Raw genomic sequence first — 23,194 nt, 5'->3', positions numbered from 1 at the left:
ACAGTCGGCTGTCTCTGAGCCAGAGGCCTTTGCTCTAAGAAAGGTGAATGACTGTGGGGAAGGTCATTCACCTTTCTTAGAGCAAAAAATTAAAGAATTAAAGAAAGAGGAAAGAAATATGAAAGGTGGCTCGCCAATCAAGACAGGTTTGTTTTAGAGAAAACAAACATGAGAGGCTTATTTTAGAGAAAACAGACGAAGAGTTTTTAAGGATTCAGGGTGTGTGTTTATCAAAGGCCGGGACTGCTTCTGTGTGTCTCTGTTGTGCTTATCTGGGAGGGAGAGTTGTCTGTTCCCACACAGCTTTCTGCAGCTGCAGCCATACCCGACCAGTCTGCTTTTAGCTTCCCTATCTTAGTGCACCTGAAGGGAAAGGAATGTGCTTATTAAGGCCCATTGTTTGACTGGGGCCCATTGTATGAGGGTGAAGTTTGGCAGTTACCCCAGAGACTCCCTCCCCTCCTCCCTCTGTGCCTGAGCTGTCTTATCTGTGTTTTACTGTCTGCTCTTTCTGGCGGCTGGTAGTTAGAAGTGATTTCCAGGAGCTGGAACTGAAAGTGGCGGTGTTTGCCGGAGATGACAGTGCTCCTGCTCTGTCACACAGAAGCACCACGAGGAGACTTGCCCTTCCGTGTAATTTAATGCAATTAAAAGGACTGGGGAGTAACTGGAGAGGGAATCACTCTGTCCCTGTGGGTCAGGGCTGTGTCGTGTTGAGTGTGGACCCTCGAACCCACCAGGGTTATGTCACGGGCTGGCCCCAGGTCTGTTTTGCCCTCATGCTGTCCATCAGTTGCCGTGATACGGCTTTTGTGAAACCAGAAAGATTTATTTGCAGGGCTGCCAAGCAAGGAGGCAGGTGAGCACCCTCAAATCTGCTTTCCCAATGATAAGGCTTAGGGATGGTTAGGGGTTCGGGGAGTGGGGTGGTCTAAGTCGAGGGGGAAGGTGATTGGTGGTGGGAAAAAGGAAGTAACAGGTTCATTCTGAGCAAGCGTAGTTAGGGTTCATGGCATTTCACAGGACACAGGTACAGAAAATGGTGGCGCCAGCATGGCCTGAGGGTGGAGGTTTCGGCCCTCCAACGTCAAAAGGCCGCTTTTGGGGCATTTGCACAGGCCCAGGTGAAAGGTCGGTGGTATCTACCGGTTTGAACTGGACAGAGGAGTTGACCCAAGTTCCTGAAAAACAACCTAAGTGACCTTCGCCATAGTGATCTGTGAATGTTATCCATGAATAGCCGGTGAAGGTTAAGTTTCAGCGTTCGGTGGTGAGGCCTTCAGCTTCGTGGGAAAAAAAATAACAAAAAGCAAGTGACCATAAGCCACAGAGCAGGCAGACCTGATGACACTTCCCCCTCGGTTTCAGTTCTGACCCTCCTTCCTGTCAGTGCTACGTGCTAGGCCGGCGGGTACAGAGACTGATGCACCAGTAGGGCCTCCTTTCTGACCATTTCCATGGCACTGTGTGTGTGTGTGTGTGTGTGTGTGTGTGTGTGTGTGTGTGTGTGTGTGTGTGATTCAACACTCGCTGCTGACATGCTGGGTACGTGGCATTCTGCTGTCTAGCGCCACACTTAGCTGCCTTACTCACACCCATTCCGTACACACAGAACCAAAACATGGGTACATTCACAGGCCAAATGCAGACGTTGAAAGAAGGCCAGTCAGGTGAGGAGCAGAGATGCCCCTGTTGTGTCTGTGTGCCCTGAAGTCTGCCCCGACCGTCCCGTCCGAATGGGCCCCTTCGTACCTCCTCTTTCACGCTGCGGTTTTCTGATAGTACTCAACACTTATGTAATTATTTAATTTATACATTTGTTTATTGTTTGTTGATTGTCTCCCCAAGCAGGTGGCAGATTCCCTGAAGCTAGGGACCTTCTCCTTGGTAACTCTGTGCCCCAGCCCACTGCCTGGCACGGAGTCAGCGCTGAAATATTTATTGAATGCACGAGCGCTCATAATTTACATGAGGCTCTCAAAAAGGCTGAGTGAGTCTCCGGAGGCTGAGCTCATTGGTCGAGAGACTATGACAGAAGCAGTTGCCAGGAATTAAAAGTTGCATGTTTTATGAGATGGCCGTGAAGACTCGTGTATATATATATAGTATTTTGCGAGACGTTGTTTTCAGGTTTGACTCTGGAGGCCAGTGGGATTTGGAGAACTTTGGGAATATATTTTCAGTGATGCCCTCCTGTTTTAGAAATTGATTACAAGAAGTTTACAAAATGAGATTCGTGCTGTGATTTAATTGGGAATAACTGAATTCCTCACTAAATCCAGTAAGCTTAAAGATTTGAATGCTGATGCACTTTCAGGCATTGGAAAGAGCTTATGGAGAAAACTTCTGTCTTTTTTGAAATGACCGAAACCTTCACCTTGGAAAATATGTTTGCCATGGAACTGCACAAACATACGGAAGTTCTCAATGAGATTGTCACCGCTGCAGTCAAGGAGGTCGCCATTGAGAAGGTTAGACTTCAGTTAAAAACAGGTTTTAAAAAACCTTTTTTTTAAATCAAAGAGAAAATAGCGAGACCTTATCTCTCCTAAAAAAAAAAAAAATTAGCTGTACGTGGTGGCATGCCTTTAGTCCCAGCTACTTGGGAGGCTGAAGTGGGAGGATCACTTGAACCTGGAAGGTGGGGGCTGCAGTGAACCGTGATCGAACCATTGCACTCCAGCCGGGGTGACAGGGTGAGGCCCTGTCTCAAAGAACAAAAGCAAACAAACAAAAAAGAAAACACATGTTTACTCTAGTACTTGACGTTCTTCCGTAATAAAGAAGTATTTGTTGGCTAGGCATAGTGGCTCATGCATGTAATCCTGGTGAAACCCCATCTCTACTAAAAATACAAAAAATTAGCTGGGCAGGGTGGCACGCACCTGTAGTCCCAGCTACTTGGGAGGCTGAGGAGAGCATCGTTAGACCCGGGAGGCGGACGTTGCAGTGAGCCGAGATTGTACCACTGCACTCCAGCCTGGGTGACACAGCAGGACTCTGTCTCAAAAAAAAAATTGTTTTATTGTTCCTAATTATAGTTTCATTTTCCATTGTTTAAAACATTTATTATTATTTTTTCTTATGTATTTATTTTGCCATTGATTTTTTTAGATAGCAGTAATAGATGTTCATGTTAGAAAATTAAAAAAAAATTATAATCTCACCACTTGAAAATAATTATAAACTTTTTAGTGTATTTCTTTCCCTACTTAAAAATGTATGTACACACATGTACACATATACATATACACATACTACTCATGTATAAACTTTTTAGTGTATTTCTTTCCCTACTTAAAAATGTATGTATACACATGTACACATATACATATACACATACATACTCATGTATGTGCACAAACATACACAGCTACACACACACATACCCCTATACACATATGTGCACATGCACGTGTACAGTCACGTGTCACCTAATGACGGGATGCATTCTGAGAAATGTGTCCTGAGTTGATTCGTGATTGTGCAAACAAACCATCTGGGCTGACTACTGCACACTCAGGCTATGGGGTACAGCCTATTGCTCTAGACTGCAAGCCTGGACAGTGAGTGACTATACTGAGTACTGTCAGCCATGGTAACTGAATAGTACGTATGTATCTAAACGTAGAAAAGGTGCAGTCAAAATACGGTCTCATAGTCCCATGGGACCACCGTTGTATACCAGGTTCATCACTGACTGAAACATCTTTATGCAGCATGTGACTGTACATAGTATACCACACATGTATATACATATACACACACATGCATGTAAACAATATATACATACAATGTGCACACAGTGTACCTAACATACACATAATGTATATGCATGTGTACATATGCACAGTGTACACACAGTGTACCGAATGTATACATGTACACACAATGTACATATGTATTCATATACACACAGTATACACACGTGTGCACAATGTACACTGTGTATTTGTATGCATACAATGTACACACAGTATACCTAATGTATACACATACACACAATGTATACTATTCTATACATACAATGTACACACAGTATACCTAATGTATACACATACACACAATGTATACTATTCTATACATACAATGTACACACAGTATACCTAATGTATACACATACACACAATGTATACTATTCTATACATACAATGTACACACAGTGTACCTAATATATACACATACATACAATGTACACTATATTCGTATACACACAATGTACACACAGTTTACTTAAGATATACATGTATGTATAATGTACACAATATATTAATATACACACAATGTACACACAGGGTACCTAATATACACACATACACATAATGTATATATATGTATATGTATGCATACAGTATACACACAGTGTAACTAATACGCACCCATACACATAATGTATATTCATGTATATGTATGCATACAGTATACACACAGTGTAACTAATACACACATACATACAATGTACATACATATATACCTATACACACAGTGTACACACAATGTACCTAATATACACATGTACACATAATATACACACATGTACACACAGTGTATACAATATACCAAACATACACATAATATACATCTAATCTACACACATACATATGTGTACACATATACATATATACATATGTATCAATACAGATTTTTTTGTTTTGAGATGGGGTCTCCCTACGTTGCCAAGGCTGGTCATGAACTCCTGGTCTCAAGCAATCCACTTGCCTTGACCCCCTAAAGTGTTAGGATTACAGGCATGAGCCACCACACCTGGCCTCAATACAGATTGTTTTGAATATGGAATCATAAGAGGCCTATCATTTGGTAATTTGGTTTTCATGACAGTAGAGTAAGCACAGGGGCAGGATCCCATAACTGTGCAGACTCTGGGAGCAGACTGTGGGGTTTAGACCCTGTTTCTGGGACTCGGTAACTGAGCTTCATGTCTCTTGAGCCTCAGTTGCCATCTCTGTAAAATGTGGGTGATAATAATCCCTCCCACAATACTTTGAAGTATTTGCTTCGAGGACTGAATGAGATCGCATATGTGACACGCTTACCTACTACATAGCAAATGCTTAATAAATGACTGTTATGACCATGACAGAATCCTGACTTTTCAGGAAACAGACCCAGGACTCTGATTGCGTTGTTGGCCAGAAGCAAGCTAAGGAAGGTGTTTTGGGGTTGGGGCTTGCTCTTTACAGTTCGTGTGCCTGAATCATTCTTACCATTCTTTTTCTATTCCTGACCAGGCTGTGAAGGAAATCCTAGACACGTGGGAAAATATGAAATTCACCGTAGTCAAGTATTACAAAGGCACCCAGGAGCGGGGCTACATCCTGGGTTCCGTTGATGAAATTATCCAGTCTCTTGATGACAATGCTTTCAACTTGCAGAGCATCTCAGGAACCAGATTTGTGGGGCCTTTTCTGCAAACTGTGCACAAATGGGAAAAAACGCTTTCTCTAATAGGGGAAGTCATTGAGGTGAGAGAAAAGATGAACGAGAGATGGGTTACAGCCAGTGCATAGCAGGAAAGAGCTTTTATATGAGGATATTTGGTGCTTAGAAACAAATGATCCTCTTTTGTACTTTTTTGTCTTGATTTATTTTGAGGGCAAAAGTGCACGATTAGAGGAATTGATCGGAGTTTTTCTTTCAGTGGATGATTTTCATTTCCGAGATTCCTAATTGCTTCTTTTTCGTATATGTCTGTTTTTCTTTGATACTGTCCTGTTCTTGTTGCAAGGATGCTTTTGCCTCCTTGATCACACTGAACATTAGAAACATATTTATTTTAAATTCCTTTTCAGATTTCGCTACACTTTTTTTTTTTAAATGTCTGTTGACTGTCTCTTATGGTGGGTTTTCCTCCGTGTGATTTTGTTTTTTTTTCTAGTTCATCTCACATGAATTCTTTTTCTTGTATCTGCTTCACTTTGTCATCTGTTTTTGCAGCCTCTCTAACCTGGGGCCTGTCACACGGGAAGTAGCAAGATCTTCTAGTAGGTGGTTTGGGGTTTTCTTCCTTTTAGGCAATACTTGTCCAGACCTCTCTGAGCAACCCAGGCTCACTGCACCGTTTTTGTGTGGTTGGCGTTTTTTCCTCCCCAGACCACCGGCAAGCACCTTGTTCCCTGGCCAGGTGTGAGATCCGGGCCTCCATCATGCCTGGGCTTCCTTGCCTTGCCTTGCTTTGTTTCTTTGTTTTGTCTATAACTTTGTGTACTTAGTGGACGCTCTTATGTAGAATATAGCACTGTTTTTTAATTTGTGAGTTAAAAATAATTTTTTTTTTTAGACAGAGTCTTGCTCTGTCACCCAGGTGGAAGTGCAGTGGCGCTATCTTGGCTCACTGCAACCTCTGCCATCCAGGTTCAAGTGGTGATTCTCCTGCCTCAGTCTCTCAAGTAGCTGGGATTACAGGCACCCGCCACCATGCCCAGCTAATTTTTGTATTTTTAGTAGAGATGGAGTTTCTCCTTATTGGCCAGGCTGGTCTTGAATTCCTAACCTCAAGTGACCTGCCCACCTCAGCCTCCCAAAGTGCTGGGATTACAGGCGTGAGCCACCGTGTCCGGTCAAAAAATTTGTTTTTATTGATGTGAAATTTACATACCATAAAACTGGCTATTGTAAAGTGCGCAATTCAGTGACATTTAGTACATTCACAAGGTTGTGCAACCACCACCTCTACTTCCAGATTTTCATCAAACCAAAGAAAAGCCAGTACCCCTTAAGCAGCCACTCCCCACCCATCTCCTCCCCCCAGAAACAGACTGGCAACCACCAGTCTGTTTTCTGTGTCAATGGATTTGCCTATTTTGGATGTTTCACATAAGTGGAGTGACACAATATACGATCCCTTACGTCTGGCTTTTGTCACAGCGTGATGTTTCCAGGTTCGTCCGTGTTGTAGCATGTGTCAGTGCTTCCGTCCTTTTTACGGCCCAATAACATTCAATCGTGTGGATTGAGCACATGCTGTTTTTCCGTTCATTGGCTGATAGACATCTGGGTTGTTTCACCTTTTGGCTACTGTGAACAGTGCTGCTGTCAGCATTCATGTACAGTTACTTGAGTTCCTGTTTTCAATTCTTTTTTTTTTTTTTTGCGACAGAGTCTCGCTCTGTTGCCAGGCTGGAGTGCAGTGGCGTGATCTCGGTTCACTACAATTTCTGCCTCCCAGGTTCAAATGATTCTCCTGCCTCAGCCTCTGAAGTAGCTTGACTACAGGTGCCCACCACCATGCCTGGCTAATTTTTGTATTTTAGTAGAGACGGGGTTTCACCATGTTGGCCAGGATGGTCTCGATCTCGTGACTCTGTGATCTGCCCGCCTTGGCCTCCTGAAGTGCTGGGATTACAGGCATGAGCCACTGTGCATGCCCCCCTGTTTTCAATTCTTTTGGAATTTACCTAGGAGCGGAATTGCCGGGCACCTGGTACTTGGTTCCCTTTTTGTGTGGCTTTGGCATGGCCTGTCCTTGGTTGCTGCGGGTCACAGGCTTCACCCCCTTTTCATAACTAGAAGTTTTCCTGCCTATGCTGGGCTGCGTGGAGAGCTTTCTTTTGCTTTTGAGTGTGGCCATTAGTTATGCTTTCCCTAGCATTCCCATTCATTTGGAGTGGAGGGGAGCTGGCCGTGCAGATGCTCACTCCGTCACCTTGCCTGGAAGGTCCTTCCATCTGAGTTGACTTGGGTCTGTCCTGTGTCAGGGTAGGCTTTGCTATCCATTCCTGGAGGTATCTGATAATCATTGCTGACACTGACCTTTTGTACATTTACAGATTTGGATGTTGGTTCAGAGAAAATGGATGTATCTTGAAAGTATTTTTATTGGTGGAGATATAAGATCACAACTTCCAGAAGAGGCAAAAAAGTTTGACAACATCGATAGAGTATTTAAAAGGGCAAGTGACTCACTTCTGTTTTAGTAATGAAAGAAGGGCAGTGATCTGAGATATTTGTACTTTTTATTTGCACATTGTATTTTCTCCATTAGTGGCTTCTCTCTTTTTAGAGACAGTGTCTTGCTCTGTTGCCCAGGCTGGAGTGCAGTGATATGATCATGGCTCACTGCAGCCTCGAACTCTTGGGCTGAGATCCTCCTGCCTCAGCCTCCCAAGCAGCTGGGATTACAGGCATGCGCTGCCATGCCTGGCTAATTTAAAAATTTTTTATAGGGATAGGATCTTGCTATGTTGTCCAGGCTGGTCTCAAACTCCCAGCTTCAAGTGATTCTCCCACCGCAGCCTTCCAAAGCACTGGGCCTACAGGTGTGGGTCACCTCGCCTAGTCCACTAGCAGCTTCTGAATTTTTCCTGTCATTATATATGACCGTAATCTATCTAATAAAAATTTCTGTTTGATTTTTAGCTGCTGGCATATGACACCGAATCTTTTTCACATTTATCATAAAAGCCACATTTGCTTGTTTAAAACATTCTGAAAATGTGGAACAGTGGAAAGACGTATCTCTCATGGTTTTGTCACTTTCATGGGACCACTTTAACACGTCACTGTATTCATTTTATCTTTTCCCTATGCGTATTAATTTAAAAAGTGTAATTATAATCACATTGTGTACAACTTTCTATCTTATAATTTTCTCTTAATATTATGAGAAACATTTCATATTAGGAAGTCATCTGAGAAAATATTTTCATGGCTCTCTGTATATTCCAGTGAGTGGTTTGACATTAGTTTAGTTGATTATTCTCTAGTAATTGGACATTTTGTTTGATCAGAATTCTTTGCTTTCATAAATAATGTGCAGGTTCGTGCCTAATGCTTTTTCCATAGGGTGAATAGCTTAAGATAGATTGTTAGAAAGCAAATTGCCCATGAAAGGGTGTATGCATTTTAAAGTCCTTTCTAGTGGCTGGTTAGTGTGGCTGGGATTTTAACCCAGCTCACCTGCCCTCAAAGACTGGGTATTTTGCTACTTAGCTCTGCTGCTGTGTTCATTAATTACAGGTGGCCAGTTCATGTTTTGGTCTCTTTTATCCACTAGAGTTTATAATTGTTTCATACTCATTTGCATAAGCTCTTTTTTTAAACTTAAGAGACTTACACAACACATATCAGGCCAGGCATGGTAACTCACACCTGTAATCCCAGTACTTTGGGAGGGCAAAGTGGGCGATCACTCAAAGTCAGGAGTTCGAGACCAGCCTGGCCAACATGGTGAAACCCCATTTCTAGTAAAAATGCAAAAAAATTAGCCAGGTGTGGTGGTGCATGTCTGTAATCGTAGCTACTCGGGAGGCTGAGGTGGGAGGATCACTTGAACCTGGGAGGTGAAGGTTGCAGTGAACTGAGATTGCAACACTGCACTCTAGCCTGGGTGACAGAGCGAGACTCCATTTCAAAAAAAAAAAAAATTACACAACGAATGCCAGTTCATATCAGTTCATTACAGAATGGTTTAGAAATTACAAAAAGCCAAGAAAAAGAAAGGAAGAAAAAAGTCCCTCCAATCTCCTTGCCCAGCGTAACCTTCTAACAACTGAGCATATGTCTTTCCAGAACGTTTACTCCTTCACGAGCATATACCTAGATATCGATAAATAAATAACATTTTACAAAATGGGATCTTTTTTTTTTCTTTTCTTTTTTTTAAGAGACAAGGTCTCACTTTGTTGCCCAGGCTGGAGTGCAGTCATGTGATCATAGCCCACTGCAGCCTCCAACTCCTGGGCTCAGATGATCCTCCTGCCTTGGCCTCCCAGGTAGCTGGGACTACAGGTGTGTAACACCCCACCTGGCTACCTTTAAAAAAAGTTTGTTTTTGTTTTTATTTTTTAGTAGAGATGGAGACTTGCTGTGTTGCCCAGGCTGGTCTCAAACTCCTGGCCTCAAACAATTCTCCTGCCTTGGTCTCAAAAAGCACTGGGATTACAGGCATGAAAATGGAATCAATCTTACCAATATCATTGGCTATTTTCATTGAACAGTTTGACCTATTTTAGTAAATACACATTGAAATTATCACTCACAGCAGACGATTGACCTGTTGTTGGACATTGAAGCTATTTCCTTCTTTTCTCTGCTATGATAAAGAATGCTGCTGTGCATGTTCTGTATATACAAATTGCTCACAGTGGAATTGCCAGCTTCGTTTACTCAGCAAGGGTTGATTGGACACCTACTGTGTGCTAGCACTGCTGTGGGGTGGAGTGGCACCCATCAGTGAGCAAAACAAAAAAAAATCCTTTCCTTGTGCAGCTGGCTTTCTTATGGGATGATGAAAAATCAGAAACCAGTTAATTACGTGTGGTACGTTAGAAGGTGGTAAGGATATGCATATTTAAAAATGATAAATCGATCCCTTGGAAACTGATGGCACCGGGCAGCTTGTCAGTTTCGTCTCTGCTGTGCCTGGGCTTGGGTGAGTTCCTGTTCCAGGGTCAAGAACAGTGTCTCTGCTCTCCCTGCTCACCCTGCTTGATGGCTCTCCTCTGTCCTGGTCCAGATCATGGCCGAGACCTTGAAAGATCCCGTGATCAAGAGGTGCTGTGAAGCCCCGAACCGCCTCAGTGACCTGAAGAACGTCAGCGAGGGCCTGGAGAAGTGCCAGAAAAGCCTCAATGACTACTTAGATTCGAAGAGGAATGCTTTCCCAAGGTTCTTCTTCATTTCTGACGACGAGCTGCTCAGCATCCTGGGGACCAGCGACCCGCTCTGCGTCCAGGAGCACATGATCAAGGTCGGCCCTCTGGGTGCGCAGGGGCTCCCTATGTAAGCCTTAGAACCGCCTTCGGTCCTCCCTGGTTCCCTTGCCATGAGGTTCAGCCCAGGGAGTTAAGACTGAAATGCTGCTGGAGTTGGTTGTTTGGTTTGCTTTTTGAGATAGGGTCTGGCTCTGTTGCCCAGGCTGGAGTGCGGTGGTGCAGTCATGGCTCACTGCAGCCCCAACCTCCCTGACTCAAGTGATCCTGCCACCTCAGCTCCCGGAGTAGCTGGGAGCACAAGTGCACACCACCATGCCCAGCTAATTTTTACATATTTTTTTGGAGAGATGGAGTCTCACCATGTTGCCCAGGCTAGTCTCTAACTCCTGAGCTCAAGCGATCTTTCCACCTCAGCCTCCCAAAGTGCTGGGATTATGGGTGTGAGCCACCACGCTCAGCCCTGGAGTTTTTATTTGAAGCATAAGCCTGATTATATTAACAGTCTGAAATCACACCAGATTTAGCTCTTTTTTCACAGTCCAAAACTAAAACAATAAGAAATATACAAAGACTAATCTATTAAACAGAGAAGCATTAGAGGATAGTGGTTTAGCACGTGGACTCTAGAACCAGATTGCTGGGGTCCAAATCTTTGTTCTATGCTGAGTTTCTGTGTGACCTTCAGCAAGTTACCTGATCTCTCTGGACGTTGGTTTCCTCATCTGCGAATGGACATAACCCTAATAGTTACCTGTTTTAGTGGAGCTGTTGTAAAGATGAAATGAGTTCTATTGCTAAAGTACTTTGAACAGTGCCTGCCTTTCAATGTTGGCTAAATAACCCTCTCCACTACCCAGAATCGGCACTTGTTACCATTTAGTCTTGTTCGGTTTGTTTGTTTTGTAAAGTTGTACAGGTTTGTAGGACTCTTGGTCCCCATCCCCATTCATACTTCCTCTACTTTCTAGAGCAGCCACTATCATGAATCTGTGTTGATTCCTTCCAGACCATAATTTCATACTTTAAAAATAAACATATATGTATCCTTGAACCATTTCCTGAATGGCAGGAAACAACAGAGAAAACTGTCCCTTGTGATAGAGAACAGAGGCTGGCCACACACGATCGTTGGCCTGCTAATCAAAGCTCTTCATCTAGCGTCGGCCTGGAGCAGGGGCTCTGAGCCTCGGCACTGCTGCCATTTGGGGCGGGAAGACTCTTTGCCGTGGGTGCTGTCCTGTGCATTGCAGGACATTAAGTAGCATCCCTGGCCGTGACCCACTAGATACCAGTGGCACCCCCTCCCCAGTTATGACAACCAGAAACGTCTCCAGATTGGTTGAGAACCAGTGTTGCAGGGTAATTCCCTCATTCCAAATCAACAGAGGACTTAGGACATGTGCTTTCTTCCTTCCATGCTTTCCCTTTAATTAATGCTAACTTCCTTCTTGAAGTAAGATTCATATTTTTGACTGCAAGTTTTTCCTTTCTCAAAGAGGAGGCTTATACCATATTCTGCTTCCACTTTTTTTTTTTTTTCTTTTGAGATGGGGCCTTGCTTTGTTTCCCAGGCTGGAGTGCAATGGTGCGGTCACAGCTCATTGCAGCCTCTACCTCCTGGGCTCAAGCAATCCTCCTGCCTCAGCCCTGCAAAGTGGTGGGATTACAGGCATAAGCCATTGTGCCTGGCTTCCTACCTCCATTTTTGTAAACAAATAAATACTGTTATAGAAAATACAGTGTTAGGAATACTTCATTGACTGTTCACCTCTTTTGCAAACCTCTGATTTTATTTTATTTTATTTTTTTGAGACAGAGTTTCGCTCTATCACCAGGCTGGAGTACAGTGGCGTGATCCCAGCTCACTGCAGCTTCCATTTTCTGGTTTCAAGCAATTCTTCTGCCTCAGCCTCCCGAGTAGCTGGGACTACAGGCACGCACCACCACGCCTGGCTAATTTTTTGTACTTTTAGTAGAGACGGGGTTTCACCATGTTGGCCAGGATGGTCTTGATCTCTTGACCTCGTGATCCACCTGCCTCGGCCTCCCAAAGTGCTGGGATTACAGGCGTGAGCCACCGCGCCCGGCCTTTTTTTTTTTTTTAAGTGGAGTCTCACTCTTATTGCCCAGGCTGGAGTGCAGTGGTGCGATCTTGGCTCACTGCAACCTTCTCCTCCTGGCTTCAAGTGATTCTCCTGCCTCAGCCTCCTAAGTAGCTGGGACTACAGGCATGTGCCACCATGCCTGGCCAATTTTTTTTTTTTTTTTTTTTTTTTTTTTAGACGGAGTTTCGCTCTTGTTACCCAGGCTGGAGTGCAATGGCGCAATCTCGGCTCACCGCAACCTCCGCCTCCTGGGTTCAGGCAATTCTCCTGCCTCAGTCTCTTGAGTAGCTGGGATTACAGGCAGGCGCTACCATGCCCAGCTAATTTTTTGTATTTTCAGTAGAGACGGGGTTTCACCATGTTGACCAGGATGGTCTTGATCTCTTGACCTCGTGATCCACCCGCCTCGGCCTCCCAAAGTGCTGGGATTACAGGCATGAGCCACCGCGCCTGGCCAATTTTTGTATTTTTAATAGAGACAGGGTTTCACCATGTTGACCAGGCTGGTCTCGAACTCCTGACCTCATAATCTGCCCTCCTTGGCCTCCTAAAGTGCTGAGATTACAGGTGTGAGCCATCTTGCCCAGCCCGATTTCATTCTTTAAAGCCTGTTTGTTGCCTTCCTCTCCTCTCTGATTTGCGAGTGCCTTGTACTATATGGTGGGCCCTAGAGGACCCATTTTCCTAAATATTATTCTGATTCATAACATTGATAATAGTCAACAAATGCCAAGTGTTTAACAATGTGCCAGTAATTTACTCGGATTGTTTCATTTGATTCTCCCAGGCCCACCTTGTTAAGTGCCATGATTATGTTTATTCCAGGCAGAGAGAGGAGGAGCAACTCACCCCTAGTTGCTGGATTGGACAGCGGGGAAGCTGGGGTTGCACCACAGGTCTCTGTTCCCCAGCTGGGGTGTTACTCACCCTTCTGCCTCCTCCACGTTCCACTGGCTCCTGTCTAGATACTGCCCCATTCCAGCAGTGTTAGGGACAGAGTCTGGCTGCTGCTGCTTTCTTTTTCAGTCCTCCACAGATCTTTGCACAGTGCAGAGTAAATGAAAATGCCCAATAACTGTCTTTCGGATGACCACACAGGTGGATGAACGACATCCGTCTTGCCTGTGATCTCGGCTCACTTGTTGCCATTGATGGCATCATGGCAGCTCTGATGGATGGAGGACTGCCGGCTGGTCTTTGATTCCAGAACTCAGTGACGGTCTTACAGGACCGCCTCTCCCTGTTTTGCAGATGTACGACAACATAGCATCGCTGAGGTTTCATGACGGCGACAGTGGAGAGAAACTGGTGTCTGCGATGATTTCAGCAGAAGGAGAAGTCATGGAGTTTCGGAAGATTGTGCGGGCCGAAGGGCGCGTGGAGGACTGGATGACGGCAGTTTTGAATGAAATGAGACGAACTAATAGACTAATTACCAAAGAGGCTATTTTTAGATACTGTGAGGACAGAAGCAGGTAAGACTGTGAATGCGGATGTGCATTGGTCTATCCTAGCTCACAGTCACAGTGGATTCATTTTAAGGGCTTGGAGTAGAGTGACTGGCATTCTAAATGAGATTTATGTTTTTGGAATAGGTAATTAGCAGACAGATAGATGTCTTGGTTGATTGATTGATTGATTGAGGCAGGGCCTTGCTCTGTCGCCCAGGCTGGAGTACAGTGGCACAATGATTCACTGCAGCCTTGATCTCCCGGGTTCAAGAGATCCTCCCACCTGAGCCTTCAGCGTAGCTGGGACTACAGTTGTGTGCTACCATACCTGGCTAATTTTGTACTTTTTTGTAGAGATGGAATCTCACTGTGTTACCCAGGCTGGTCTCAAACTCCTGGGCTCAAGTGATCCCCCGACCTTGGTTTCCTAAAGTGCTGGGATTAGAGGCGTCAGCCACTGCGCCTGGGCAAGGTAGCAGTCTTTACGTGATCACCCCATGCAGTACTCTCAAAGTGTGCTCCCTGATGGCAGCACAGGGCCCCTGGGATTGTTAGAAATGCTGATTCTTGGGTCTTACCCCACACCTGCCCATCAGAACTCTGGGGGTGGGGCCTGAGGATTTGTGTTTTTGCAAGCTCTCAGGAGATTTCCAGCACCCTTAGCGTGCGAACCACTGACTTAGTGAACCACCAGAAGCTACGTGTTTAGTAGGATTATGTGTGTGTAACGTTGTTTCTAAAATACTTACTGAGTTTCAGTCATTCTTTGATTTTTGTGGCTAGAGAGGCTTCAGGATATCATGCTGAGCCCTGCCTGCTCCTAGCAGCTGAGTGCAGTCCGACTGGAAAAGACTCTGGCTAACTTGTTCTATTAGATTGAGGCAGGATCCCCCATGAAGTTGGTGTATATTTGGCAGGGCCTTGATACAGACGTAAAGTCTTTCTTGTTATTATGACAACACCATCCTTTTGATTTCGTACACTGCCTTTTTTAATTTGCAAAGTGGACACATCTACTTAAAAATAAATTATTAGCAAATAGCATAATGTTTATTTGATTATGATCCTACTGTTTTTGAGGTACTGTGGCATATCAAGAAGTTGTTGGCATCTTTATGTAGATATGTTCAGTGGTATGCTGGTAAACTGAGTGTTATAAAAATTTTTTTAAAGCTTTGATTTAAAGCATTTGCCAGTTTCCATGGTGCAAATATTTCTGCCATGGCTGATTTCAAAGCTAAACGAAATAATAGTAAGTGTTTTAACAACCAGCTTGCCAAATTCCTGAATATTTGACAGTCTTGTGAGCTGATAGGAGGTGGCTCTAGCATTCATTTAACTAATATTTCTTCCACCCCTGCTCTGGGCTATTCACTACGCTAGATGCTATTTCAAAATGAACTAGACAGAAATCTCTGCCTTCTGTATGTAGCGATCACTGAATGTTTTAAAGTCTCTTTCATGCTTCAAAATACTGTGAATTTTACATCTGTATCAGTTGATTTTATTTGCATGATGGCTACCACTTTGCTAGGGCATCGCTATGTTTGGCAGTGCTTACCTGGTGGAAAAGAGTAAGGGAATGCAGGCTGAGGACCGAAAAAGATCTTTTTCTCATCCAGATGCTCCTTTGAGCACATGAACTTGTTGCTTCCAACAGGAGGACTAGATGAGCGTGTTGATTTATTTGTGCTGACACGTGTGGCATCACTGAGAAGTTAGGGCCAGGTGTATCTAGTCCCAGGAAACACCAGCGTCCTAGGCTTTCTTAGCTTTGCCCTGGTCGTTCTATCTTCTCTGATCCTGTGGCCTCTGCTTCCACCTCTCCCTGTTTCTGATTCCAGGTGTGTTGTCCTTTGCAAGACCCACCTTTGTTCATCATTTCGGCGTCATCCTCTGGGCCTTTGTAATCTTTGTTGTGTCTCTCCTGATGTGTAGGGATCATAGGTACTGTGAATTAATCTTCAGGCTTGAGCTGCACCACAAAATTTTAAAATGAGACAACAAAGATCAATGTTCTTCTCATACTCTTCTAAATGTGTTTTGCCATTAACTGTAGGTCATCGAGATAATGACTGTGGTAATCCACAGTCACTTTTCCAGTACTGGCATTATATTAGTCTGTTTTCATGCTGCTATACAGAAATATCCAAGACTGGGTAATTGATAAAGAAAAAAGGTTTAATTGACTCACAGTTCCACATGGTTGGGGAGGCCTCTGGAAACTTACAGTCATGCTGGAAGGCAAAGGAGAAGCAAGTGCCTTTTTTACAAGGTGGCAGGAAAGAGAGGAGGAGGAAGTGACAGACACTTATGAAACCATCAGATCTCATGACTGCTCACTCAGTATCATGAGAACAGCATGGGGGGAACTGCCCCCATGATCCAGTCCCCTCCCACCAGGTCCCTCCCTCAGCACGTGGGGATCATGGGATTACAGTTGAGATGAGATTTGGGTGAGGACACGAAGTCAGACCTTGTCAGGCATTTCCAGCTCTGAGTCCGTTATTTTTTAAGATACTTTAGAAAAGAAGCTTGTCTAAATGGATTGCAAGGCACTCACAGCTTCGCAAGTTAGGGCCTCTGTAGAGGACATCCAAGTGGCCAATAAACATCTGAAAAGAGGAGAAAGCCCCCGACTCCGCAGGATCTGCACATTAAGGCAGGATGGGATGTTTTGTTTCACCTTTCAGACTGGCGGAAATTCAAAAGCACGATGCAACCTGGCCAACCTGGGCAGTGTGGGCGGAGATTACGAAATTCTTTGTTGGAATTTTTATTTTCTTTCTTGAGACAGGGTCTTGCTCTGTTGCCCCGGCTGGAGTGTGGTGGTGTGATTGGCTCACTGCAGCCTTGAGCTCTTGGGTTCAAGCAAACCTCCCACCTCAGCCTCCTGAATAGCTGAGGCTATGGGCGGGTGCCACCACATCTGGCTAATTTTTGTATTTTTGGTAGAGACAAGGTTTTACTGTGTTCACCAGGCTGGTCCCAAACTCCTGAGCTCAAGCAATCTACCGCCGTGCCTGGCCTGGATTTTTTTTTTTTTTTTTTTACTTTTTACAATAAACCCAAAATACCAAGTAAGTTGGAAAACCTACAATCAAATGTTTTATTTTATTTTATTTTTTAGAGACAGGGCCTTGCTCTGTCACTCAGGCTGGAGTACAGTGGCACTATCATAGTTCGCTGCAGCCTCTATCTCCTGGGCTCCAGTGCTGGGACTTTAGGGTCCCTAGAGTACCTGGGACTTCAGGCGCACGTCATCATGCCTGGCTAGTTTTTAATTTATTTTTTGTAGAGACAGGGTTTTGCTATATTGCCCAGGCTGGTCTTGAATTTCTGGTTTCAAGTGATCCTCCGCCTTGGCCTCCCAAAGCGTTGGGATTACAGGCGGGAGCCACCGCGACTGGCCTGAAACATTTAAAAATGATCTGACATCTTTCTGTGGAGTTAGGTACCTGCAACATTTTTTGTGGGGAGGGGTACCCCGGCCTGGTATTTTACTACCTTGTCAGAGGTAGGTAACATCCTACTCCTAAGTCTTACTCCTCTGACTCGCTTAGGTAAACAAATGTAGGCACTTGCTTACCTAAAGCCTTTACTTTGCCCTCCCTATTCCAGATCAAAGAAATAAATTCCCGAAGGGACTGTTTTTGGTACCAGTCCCTGGACTGCGCAGAGCCTCTTTCAGGTGTGCGTTTTCTGCAGGGTTGATTGGATGCTCCTGTACCAAGGCATGGTGGTGCTAGCCGCCAGCCAGGTGTGGTGGACCTGGGAGGTGGAAGACGTCTTCCGGAAAGTGCAGAAAGGGGAGAAGCAGGCCATGAAGAACTACGGCAACAAAATGCACCGGCAGATCAACGAGCTGGTAACTCGCATCACCATGCCCCTGAGCAAAAACGACAGGAAAAAATACAACACCGTTCTCATCATCGACGTGCACGCCAGAGACATCGTTGATTCTTTCATAAGAGGCAGGTGGGCATTTTCCGGGGGCACTGGCATTTCAAAAGGGACCCTTTGTGGTCCTCTGATCTCCCTCAACGGTTTCCACTTCCTCCTCCACCTTTCTTGCCGTCCAGCATCCTGGAGGCCCGGGAGTTTGAGTGGGAAAGTCAGCTGCGGTTTTACTGGGACCGGGAGCCGGATGAGCTGAACATCCGCCAGTGCACGGGAACCTTTGGCTATGGCTACGAGTACATGGGCCTGAACGGCAGGCTGGTCATCACGCCCCTCACCGACCGGATTTACCTGACGCTCACACAGGTGACTGTCGGCCTGGCGCTGTGGTTGCCACTTACCTTGGGGTGGGGCATTTTCTCTACGCCTGAAGCATGATGACTGCAGGGATTGAAATAGCAAGGGAGATCGTTGCTTTGAAATCTTGAAAAACGTTTCCATTCGGGATGTGACTCGATTGACGTCGTCAGAGATTGGGATGTCAGTGTGGCCGTGAGCACCCTGAGGCAGCTGCCCATCCCCCGGTACCCTGGTCCCTGGGTAATGGTGTGTCGGGATATCAGTAGAGGCCAATAGGAAAATGCAGGAATGTCAAAGATGGTGACTGTTAGGGCAAGTGTGATGTGGTTTGCACGTCTTGTGGCAGCTTTTAGTCCCGAATATATCTGTTCAAGTGAACAGCCTTGGATGATAGAGATAGTGTCTCCCTCCAGGAGAGAGGGTAAACTAGTTTGCTGTACAGGAAATGAAGATAACACTTCCATCCAGGCAGAGCTTGAGCAGGTTTGCAAGCAACCCCCAAGACTGCTTGTCAGATGCTTGCTAGTGTTCCTTTTTGCTTTTTATAAATTAGAGATGAGATCTCGATATGTTTCCCAGGCTTGCCTTGAACTCCTGGCCTCAGGTGATCCTCCCACCTTGGCCTCCCGATTAGCTGGGAGCATAGCATGCACCACTGCACCTGGCTAGGTTGGTGGGCTCTTAAGCTCACAGTTTCTCGGCTGTGACTCATTCCTACTGTGGGTGTGGCATGCACCTGGTCTGTCTCCACATCACCTCATGGGATTTGCAGGGACAGGATAAAGGGAATGAGTGAGAGCAGGAAGCCGTGCTGCCTCCTGTGCTGTGAGTGTAAAGTCCTTTGCTTTTGAGAAAAACAGTGTAATCTTATCTGTATTGGTTAGGGTTCTCCAGAGAAATAGAACCAATAGGACAGAGCTCTCTCTCTTTCTCTCTCTCTCTCTCTCTCTCTCGTGCACATGCCCTCTCTCCCTCTCCCCATCCATCCATCCATCCATCTATCCGTCTGTGTATCTAATCTTTTCTTTCTTCCTTCTTTCCTTCCTTCCTCCCTTTCTCTTTTCTCTCTTTCCATCCATCCTATCCATCCATCTCTCTCTCTCTCTCCCTACCCATCCATCCTGTCCGTCTACCTACCTACCTACCCGTCCTGTCTATCTGTGTTTCCCTATTACTATCTCTATCTCTGTCTCTCTATGTACCTACCTGCCTACCTACCTACCTACCTACCTACCCATCCTCTCTCTCTCTCTCTCTCTCTCTCTCTGTCTGTCTAGATATTTGGGAAGAGATTTATTATGAGGTATTGACTCATGTAATGATAGAGTCTGATTACGCTCATGATCTGCCATCTGCAAGCTGGAGAACCAGGAAGGCTAGTAGTGTTTGAAGTTCTGGCAGTGAGAGAGCCAGTAGTGTAGATTCCTGTCTGGGTCTGAAGGCCTGAGAACCCAAAGTGCCCAGGGTAGAAGCCGAGTGCCCTGGCTCAAGCAGTCAGGCAGCACAGTGCAACCTTCCTCCATCCTTCCGTCCTGTTCAGTCTTCAGCAGATTAGATGAGGCCCACCCACTTTGAGGAGGGTCATCTGCTTTTCTCAAACGCTAATCTCTTCCTGAAACACACTCATGGACACTCCCAGAGATAATGTTTAGCCAGCTACCTGGGCATCCTGTGGCCCAGTCAAGTTGACACATAAAAGCAACTACCACATTCTCTATTCTGTACCTGTTGTCACAGTGATGAATTTGGAAATGATGCCTGCTTCCTTCTGTGCACCAGAAAACATGTCTTGCATTTGGCTTATAACAGGCACTGTCCATGTATCTGGGTGGGGCCCCTGCTGGCCCAGCAGGTACCGGCAAAACTGAGACCACCAAGGACCTGGCAAAAGCCCTGGGCTTGCTCTGCGTTGTCACCAACTGTGGCGAAGGCATGGATTACAAGGTAAGGCCTTGCTGTCGCCGTTGGTACTGGTTCATTAGGTAGAGAGCTTCAAGTGGGACACGGCATTTCACCTCCTAGTCTTCCATGAAGTGACATGGTGACAGCGGGAAGAAGGTAGTAGAAAACCTCCCACCGCCACAGTCTCAGAACCTAAATGTATCTTCTTAGAGATTCTGCTTTGCTAGCAGGATGTAGAGCAAGAGTCCCGGATTCACTAGCCTAGTAGGGTCAGATAGACAATGTACGTGAGTAAAGTGGCCGGCAGACAATAGAGAGTGGTGGGATCTGTGGCTAACCTGAGAGCAAAACTCCATCTAAAGAGGGCGCCACTGGCCGGGCGCGGTGGCTCACACCTGTAATCCCAGCACTTTGGGAGGCTGAGGTGGGTAGATCACCTGAGGTCGGGAGTTGGAGACCAGCCTGACCAACGTGGAGAAATCCCGTCTCTACTAAAAATACAAAAAATTAGCCCAGCATGGTGGCGCATGCCTGTAATCCCAGCTACTCGGGAGGCTGAGGCAGGAGAATTGCTTGAACCTGGGAGGCGGAGGTTGCGGTGAGCCAGGATGGAGCCATTGCACTCCAGCCTGGGCAACAAGAGCGAAACTCCATCTCAAAAAAAAAAAGGGAAAAAAAAGAGGGCTCCACTGTCTAGCTTTGGTTCATAATCACCTTTTGGGAAAGTGGACCCAGTATTGCTAGATTTTCTGACATTTCAAGAAAAGAGAAGAGAAAAGGAGTTTTCCACAGAAATCTGGATTTGTGAAATCCTGAGTAGAAGCCAGCCCATGAGAGGCCTTGGAAGTCCTGCCGGAAAAATCCACTAGTCAGGTGGCTGGTTGCCTGCTTCTCTGCCGATCAACAATCTCGTTGTTTGCTTTAATTTAGAAAATATATCCATAAATGTGTTGCTTACAGCTTTAAAGATGAAAACTGCCCCTGTCCTGACATTTCGTTCTTCCTAGGCCGTGGGGAAGATATTCTCTGGCCTGGCACAGTGCGGGGCTTGGGGCTGCTTTGATGAGTTTAATCGAATTGATGCTTCTGTGCTGTCCGTGATCTCCTCTCAGATCCAGACGATCCGAAATGCTCTGATCCATCAGTTAACCACGTTCCAGGTGAGACACGTGCCGCCCACCGGGACCGTGTCCCCGGGAGGGAAGCTTGCCATACTACCTCTGAAACATCAGATGGTGGGCAGCCGTCGCTCCAGATCAGGGTTCCTCTAGAAGATCTGTTGGCTTTTTCTTTTCCAGTTGAGATGATTGGGTTTCCAAAATTACCATCATTGATTATAAGGTTTGTAATAGTCCGAGGACTTCACACTGACTCCAGACATATCACTAACAGTTATAGATGGGAGTGGGGCAGCATTCCCAAATAAGTGATGTGCAGGGCCCCTTAGAAAGGAACGAATATTCTTGGCGACTTCCCAAGTTTGAGAAAACCTGACTTACAAAGTGCATGTTCCATGCAATCACAATATCACAGCGAACAAGAAATTTTGCCTTCATAGCTTGTGAAGTTACGGCATCATAACAAGCAGGATTTGCAAGATCATCAAAGTGAGAAGGCCACGTTTTAAAACAGTTGTTGAGAATTCCCAGTTTCTCTCTGCCTACACATAGGCTTGTAGATGTGAGTTTGAGAAGGCTGGATCCGAATTGGGAGAAACATGATCTTATTACGTAATCTAGGTGGCACAAAAGGGGCTTCTCTGAGAACACAGGACCAGCGTGGCTGGGCAATTTCCCCGCACAGGGGCCTTCTAGATCCTTTGCTGTCCTTCTGCCTCTGTCCACCCCCCTCCATGCCCTGCATGCTTGTCACTTGAGCCACTTACTGCGCAGTCACACCGTGCCCTGTGACACCACATGCGTCCCTATCTGAGTGGAATTGTCCCTTCTTCCCCTTCACTGGAAAACTCCTATACATCCTTTAGAGCCCCATTGGGAGATCTGGGATGAAAATTGAGCTTGAGCTGGTGGCCCTGGCATCCCACTTGCCTTCTTCTCAGATCTTGGCGGGGCTCACTGTTAAGAGATTATGTTAACTGGAGACTGTTCGGTATTTTCAGGATTCTAGTAAAGGGTCTGGATAGATTTCCTTTGGATGAACTCTTTTGAGGTATTTTGGGGCTGAGCTGACTGCTCCCGAGAGAGGGATTTAGCGTGTAATGCATGTAGATTTCCAGAAGCTGTGTTTCTCAGAGCCAGGGGGCCGCAGCTATCTGTTGGTCCCTAGGGACCATCTGGGCCTCTTGTGGGATACCGAGGACGGGGGAATGGTCTCAGGGTGGACTTGTGAGTCAAGGCAGTGGCCCTATTTTTGGGGAGGCTGGCTGTCTTCCTGGCTGCGCTCTAGTTGGCAATGTAGACTGTGCCTCCTAAAAATAAAAATTTCTGTCCTATGCCTGACTGGCGGATAATAAAAATGTATATATGTGTGTGTATATATATATATATAAAACTTCACCAAGAGACAACCGGACTCAACCTTTGGCTACAGAGGCTAAGAATATAGGGATTTCTATGGTTCATTGGTACTACCTGGGGCAACCAGAGGAATGAAGACTGGTTTCTTGAGGGGTGCAGAAGTGGGATTCTTTAGCGGGGAGTGACTGCATGAAGTCCAGGCTCCCGTGGAGGGTGCAAAGGCATGCCAGGTGAGAGGAATGGAAACTGGGCTGTGTGAGGTGGTGGGCCGGGCGCTCCCAACCTGTGCTATCTCATTTAATCACCACAGCCGTGCCACAAGGTAG

At 45.6% G+C, this 23,194-nt stretch overlaps 1 protein-coding gene across 1 annotated transcript in view; it reads left to right on the top strand.

The window, feature by feature from the left end:
* DNAH10 (dynein axonemal heavy chain 10) overlaps nucleotides 1-23,194 on the top strand; it is a 177,505-nt gene that overhangs the window by 67,763 nt on the left and 86,548 nt on the right. The window contains exons 26-34 of the mRNA XM_064379606.1: nucleotides 2,318-2,471; nucleotides 5,250-5,483; nucleotides 7,788-7,910; nucleotides 10,475-10,708; nucleotides 14,030-14,253; nucleotides 17,938-18,207; nucleotides 18,312-18,495; nucleotides 20,299-20,433; nucleotides 21,399-21,551. Coding sequence (XP_064235676.1) covers nucleotides 2,318-2,471; nucleotides 5,250-5,483; nucleotides 7,788-7,910; nucleotides 10,475-10,708; nucleotides 14,030-14,253; nucleotides 17,938-18,207; nucleotides 18,312-18,495; nucleotides 20,299-20,433; nucleotides 21,399-21,551 — 1,711 coding nt within the window. The remainder of the gene's footprint in view (nucleotides 1-2,317; nucleotides 2,472-5,249; nucleotides 5,484-7,787; nucleotides 7,911-10,474; nucleotides 10,709-14,029; nucleotides 14,254-17,937; nucleotides 18,208-18,311; nucleotides 18,496-20,298; nucleotides 20,434-21,398; nucleotides 21,552-23,194) is intronic.

This window comes from Aotus nancymaae, unplaced genomic scaffold, assembly GCF_030222135.1.
Source record: "Aotus nancymaae isolate 86718 unplaced genomic scaffold, 86718_ANA_hifiasm-v0.15.2.pri h1tg000021l, whole genome shotgun sequence".
Taxonomy (NCBI): Eukaryota; Metazoa; Chordata; class Mammalia; order Primates; family Aotidae; genus Aotus; species Aotus nancymaae.
This window is presented reverse-complemented; position numbering and strand designations above follow the sequence as displayed.